This window comes from Nelumbo nucifera, chromosome 4 (assembly GCF_055504915.1).
Source record: "Nelumbo nucifera cultivar China Antique chromosome 4, China Antique-T2T, whole genome shotgun sequence".
Taxonomy (NCBI): Eukaryota; Viridiplantae; Streptophyta; class Magnoliopsida; order Proteales; family Nelumbonaceae; genus Nelumbo; species Nelumbo nucifera.
The window spans coordinates 63,941,584-63,948,013 of NC_142652.1; the positions used below are offsets into that span (position 1 = coordinate 63,941,584).

General features: G+C 41.3%; 1 protein-coding gene across 1 annotated transcript; it reads right to left on the bottom strand.

Annotated features, from left to right (window-relative positions):
* Positions 1 to 3,858: 3,858 nt before the first annotated feature.
* Positions 3,859 to 6,094, bottom strand: LOC104590611 (putative expansin-A17). The gene is made up of 3 exons (XM_010249328.2): positions 5,930 to 6,094; positions 4,959 to 5,280; positions 3,859 to 4,375 (listed from the first exon to the last, which is right to left on the bottom strand). Exons 1-3 carry the CDS (start codon positions 6,066 to 6,068, stop codon positions 4,066 to 4,068), a joined length of 771 nt encoding a protein of 256 aa, XP_010247630.1. The 5' UTR covers positions 6,069 to 6,094; the 3' UTR covers positions 3,859 to 4,065.
* Between the last annotated feature and the right edge of the window lie 336 nt (positions 6,095 to 6,430).

The window sequence follows — 6,430 nt, forward strand, 5'->3', positions numbered from 1 at the left end:
TTCGGTTCGGGTCGGGTTGGTTTCGGTTTTCACGCAAGAAAACCAAAACCGGCCCGAGATTTTGGTTTATGTATGTGCCCAACCCGAAACCGACCGGTACGGATGAAAACCCGGCCGACTCGGGTTGGGTCGGTCCGGGTTGGTCGGTTTGGTCGGGTTGGGCATTCTTATGAACAGCCCTACCAGAGAGAAGACAGCAACAGTGTGACTGCGCCATCTTCTCCCTGCGATTTCCTCCAGTTGCCGCCACAGCTAGTTCGATCTCCATCCTTTCTAGGAGCGATCAAAGAGTGTCTTGATATTAGTCTTTGGAGAAAGGCTGATCAGAAGTCGTGCTCACTGCCTCCATCGAATTCTTGCCGAAGAATTCGGTTCATTGGATGGACCCTGCTGATTCTGCTCCACCATTCACTGTGTCATCTTCAGTGGGAGCAGTCTTTGGAGTCTTTCTTTGGGCGTGAACACCTTCATTTGGAGATATTGCATCTTCGTATCAGGTATATCCCTCTCCTACTGTTTTGGTTCAGATCTGGTTCGGTTCTTGGTTCAAGATTGATCTTTGAAAAATGCAATTTTTTAAAACAGGGAATGCAATTCCCACATGGGAGAGAGAGAAATTTTTTGAAATTTCGCCCTACCTTCCTGCAAGGTTCGGCCATCCATATGATGGATCTCTCATCCCTTCATATCCTACTTCTAATTTGTACCTTAGTGAGATCTATAGGGTAAAAGAAATTCTGAATTTAAAGTCAATGAATGAAAATGGTTTCATTCGAAGGATGGTTGGGAAGATGAAAGAGAAGTTTGATAATTATTGGGGTGAACGTAATCTATTAATGGCAGTGGCTTCCGTCTTGGATTCGAGGTGTAAATTGAAGCTGGTTGAGATGTGTTTTCCAGAAATATATTCAAAAGATGAAGCTAGAAGAAACATTGAGCATGTTCGAGGGGCTTTATACTAGCTTTATGATGAATACGTAGCCGCTTATAATGCTTCTAGTAGTGAGCAATCCTCTACTAAAGGGAATGGTAGCAATAGGTATTCTGTAAGTTCCAGTTGATGTCATTCACCCGGGGAGAATGAGATTGACACTGCTCCCTTGTAGGTTGGACAATTCATCTATGTGCAATGTCCAAGTTGGGAGTTCTTCAATTGGATTTAGGATCGAGAATAAATACTCATCTAGAAAATCGGCCAAGGCTTGAGCTTTGATTGCGGGCCGAGGAGCGTAGTCGAGATCGAACTCGTTGAGCTTTATGTCTTAGGTTTTTGGAGTATTTTCTTTGGGTGTTGATCAATTAGAACACAGATGTTGTGTGCCTAGAAGTAGGGCCCGCGCTTCCTAGCTGAGGTCATGAGGACTAGGACGACCTTCTCTAGGTTCAGGTATTTGGTTTTCACATCCACGAGGACTTTTTTGGTGTAGTAGATCGGTCTTTGGACCCCATCTTCTTCTTTGACGAGAACCGATTTGACCACTTCGTCACCAACTGAAAGCTATAGAAATAGTTGGTCTTCGGGTCTCATCGTTGTTAGTAAAGGCGACAAGCTATGGTACTGCTTTAGTTGTTGGAATGCCAAGTTACATTCCTCCGTCCATTGGAAGCCCTTCAAGGTCCGTGGAATTCGACATGAACCGATTGAGGCTGACAACTCGTCTGGTGAAGCGGTGTACTTCTCTATGTGCCCGCAGAGGGTAAATATCCAGGATGGCCTAGATGTTTTCTGGGATGGCCTTGACCCCTCTTTGTGTCACCATGAAGTCAAGGATTTTTCCAAAGTTGATGCTGAAGATGCACTTGGTCAGGCTCAGCTTCATGTTGTATTGCTTGAGGATACTGAAGACCTCTTCCATTTTGGCCAGGTGTTCCATTGCTTTCTTGCTTTTTACCAACATGTCATTCATATAGGCCTCCACATTTTGATCAAGCTAACCTTTGAACATGCGGTTCAGTAACCTTTGATAGGTCGTGTTGGTGTTCTTGAGGCCGAATTGCATCACTTTGTAGTAGTAGAGTCCTTGATCAATGATGAAGGTGGCCTTTTCCTAGTTGTTAGGGTGCGTTTTGATTTGATTATAGCCTAAGAAGGCATCCATGAAGCTTAGTAACTCATGCCCTACTATTGCGTTGATGAGATGATCTATCCTCGACAGGGGGAAGCTGCCCTTTAGGAAAGATCGGTTTAGGTTGGTGAAGTCAGTGTAGATTCTCCACTTTCCATTGGCTTTCTTCACCATCACTATGTTTGCGAGCCAGTTCGGGTAGGTTACTTATCTAATAAAGCCCATGACGAGGTGTTTCTTTACTTCTTTGTTGATCACTTGCCACCATTCAAGGGCGAAGCTTCTCTTCTTCTGTCGTACAGGTCAGTATTGAACCGGTGGGTCATGACTTTGGGGTTGATCCCAGGAAAGTCTTCTGAGTCAATTCCTACATGGGTTGACCACACTGGGTGTGAAGCTCATCCTAGAGGTCTAAGTCATTAGCGGAAAGAAATTTCTAGGCAGGGGCCTTTCCTTTGTAACTGGTTGCCACGCAACACTTCCTCATCATGCGCTGGTTTCTTCGGGCGACGCCTACGCCATGTGTGGTAGGGAACTTCACTACTAGGTCATACATCGAGACTAGGGCGGTTGTTAGTGAACGATGAGAGAGAGAGATTTAGGAAACCAGAGCTTTTTGTTTCAATTCCCACAAACAACGCCAATCTGATGTTATATGATCTGAGGTGTGCCAAACTGAATACGCAATTGATAAGATCTTGCCAATTGGACGAGGCCGAGGTAGAAGGATGAAGTCATGCACTAAGGAGGTTTGTAACCATAGAAGGAATCAGAGGCCTGAGGAGACGATCCCCGGGAAGGCACTCTGATGCTCATGTTAGTAGCAAGAGGATGAAATCAGTCAGGCCGAGCTTTAGAGGGCGATCTAGTTCGATTCGAAGAGAGTAGTAAGGTAGCAAGAAAGATAGAGCGTTAGGGGAGTTGAAGATCTTTACCTTGAGGGAGAGATGCCTTTAAATAAGTGAGTGCCCGTGTTGTAACTGGATAGGCTCTTTGCGGGATTATCGGGATGAGGCCACCCACCGAGGTTCTCGGGAGGCTCCACCTTACTCGACGGCCTGGTTGCTCGGATGAGCATTGGCGTGGCTTGAAGATGCCGACCACAAAAGCGACTGTATGGTGGCTTCAGTCCGTAGCTAGGACACTGCCAAAACAATTCTTGTTCTTATGAATGAACCAAAATGCATGGTCAAGTTTGATGCATTAATTTTGTTCCAAACAGAGCTAATAGCGTATTTGAAACTTAATGTATTCCATCAATTTAGACTAAATAGTATAAATACAAATATGTATAATATAAATGCATATAAAACAATATAAACTACAAGGTTTTGCACTCTACATATTTGTATTTATACTCTTTTCAAACTGAGCGGAAGGCTGCGTTTGGTTGCAATGCAAATAAATTTGCACTGATGCAAAGTTGTGACAATGCAAATGATTTGAGTGTAAATTCTGACCTATTTTTATTTCAAATTTTAGCTTATTTTGTTTAATTGCATTAAAATTGAAGTAAATTAAGACATAAAACAGAATAAAGTAAAACCCAATACAAAATTAAACGAGAATTTGCATTTTCTTCACTTGCACTATCATGCATTTTTACCAATGCAACTAAAATTGCACTGCAACCAAACACAACCGAAGGTGAAATATTGCGGTAACAAATTTAAGAAGGAAATTTACTTTGTAGGGATCTTTTTTCAAAGTTTATTATTATCTTTTTCCTGGTGCAAGTTTTTCACAGTTACATAAGAACATAAGAAAATTTCCCTTGGACCAGTATCGGCGGTACATAAGAAATGCATCTATTGCTTAAAATTTAGTGGGTGGGCTTTGTATATTATATACTTAAGCCACAACCCTAACTAGCTATAATATTAATTAATTAATTAATTAATTCCCTCTCTTAACATTACAAACTGAAACCCCTTAATTCCCAGGCCAGGAGACAACCAATTGGCACACACAGACACATAATCACACGCATAAATATTGATTAGAATTGAACACTGCTAGAGAAGGATTGGCCGAACTTCCAGTTGGAAGGAATTACGTTCAAGGCTGTGCGAGTCTTTCCATCGCTGGTCTGGATTCTGAAGGACAAGCTTTGGCCGTTGAGATAGGTTAAGCTCTGCCAGTTTGATCCCCAATTCCTCGACATAGCCTCCCATTTGGTTTGCTTGGATCCTTTGATCCAAACATTAGATATCTCTCCAGCACCCCCTACATTGGAAATGAGCACCAGTTCAAAGTAATCCCGTCCATTGATTGTAAACCTGATTCCTCCACTTCTATGACATCGAACCCTGTTGCATTAAGAAGAATGAAGTCATAATTCAGTCCAATTTAACGTAGGGATAGAAGCAAATTTGGGATTGGGATTGGGTTGGGCCCAGAGTTCAGACCCAACTTTAGCCCACTTCGTTTCAAGATTTGGGCTTGAACTTTGAAGTAATAATTAGGGTCTTTCATTTTTTGGATTTTGAGGGAAAAAGTTGATTAATAGGATTTTGGTTTGGAACAAGAAACCTATATTGGATATCACTTACCCATCTCCCCAGTGTCCATTTGAAGAAAAAGTTGCAACACTTTGATGAGACAAAATTGTCCCTTTTAATAATAGTTTTTTTTTATGGATAAATAGTTAATATCTTATTTACCTAAGAAATAAAAAATATGGGTAAATAAAAAATACTTACTCTAATAATTTACGAAAAAGCAAACGGGGCCTTAGTATTGATAGACCAAGACCTGGATCGAGTCTGATCAATTGGCCATCGATCGACTCGCCCATTTTCACAGAATTGGATTGCACAGACCCAAAACCCAATCCACCCAAATAAATTTAAATAAATGTTGATAATAGAAAAATGAAAAAACGAAACGAACCTCCTGTAGAAAATAGGTACAATTCCTGCCTTATATTTAGCAATCGTCTCAAATGCAGGTTGTGACATGTCGAAGTGCTGGCGTGGTGGGTTGCACCATCCGCCATTGTCGTTAGGGAGAGCGTAGTTTGGAGGACAGAAGTTGGTGGCCGTAATGGTGATGTGGGTGCCCTTCAAGCACCACTGTGGCACCTTGGTGGAGTCACAGACAATCTGATAACAACCTCCGCATGCTTTGCCATTGTTGAACAGAGCTGTGCTCAATGCCGCTGTTTTAATTCCGTAGCCATCGGTATTCAGATTCCCATACCCACATGCTCCTCCTGCATGCGCACCATCCAAGCACCCATTAATTATCATATTATTACTCACTTGCTATGCTACCCCCCTACTTCTTCTTCTTCTTCAAGTTTCAATGTTAATTTTATGCATAAATACATGCATGGGATGAAAGGATACTGAGATATTATCATACTATCCACGGTTTAACCGCCCAGTTCAACAGGATGACCCATTCTGACAAAATTCTTAAAAATTTAAAAAATACCAAAACGTTGAATAGATCAAACAGGTTGACGATTTGACTGCCAAGTCAATGGGTCATGATCAATTTAATGGTTTTTTTGCTGAGAATCAGATTTAGGATAAAACGGAACATTATCTAGACATCCAAACGGTCTGATCATCCAAATCATTGGCGGTTCGAAAACATTGATATATATTATTAGTGGTTAGTCCAAGAACTGAGAAATTAATTAGAAAAAGATTACAATGGAATGATGTTTATATATATATATATACTACACTGCTGGAGCCTATATCAATATAATTCTGCAGACCTCATGACCTAACTGAAAAGTTTCCAAGTAATTCAATAATGGCGTATAACTCGTATTCTGATCTATAATCTAGGCAACAAATTGATTAAACATGCATAGAAATTAATTAAGAGAGAGCATACTCATCACTCACCCATTGTCCCTGAAGCATCACTCCCTCCGTAGAACGTCGCATGGGCACTCTGCCAAGCACCCAAACCTTCTTCGAACTTTGTAATGAAGACCACCACAAACAACACCAGAATGCTGCTAAGTTTACCCAAACTTCTCATCTCTCTCTCTCTGTACCTCTGATCGTACTTTTTAGGGGATATGGAGCCTGGCCAAGTCTCCTCTACTTATAGCCAAACTGCCTTAACCGTCTCTAATTATTTAATTAATTTATTTTGATTCAATGGCAAGCAGAAAGGCTGTGTAGAATGCTGCTGTATAAGTTGACTGTCCAAGATGCCGAGATTCAACAACTCATCGACAAGGAACCCATAGTAGGTACCATGTAATGGTACTACTAGCTAGAGGGAGAAAAGCATAAAAAAAAAGGTAAAGGTGTAAAATGTTGAAAAAATCAAAGTCAACTACATCCGAGTATTATCTTCCTCATTTCCCAATAGAACATGCAAATTCATTAAAGGAG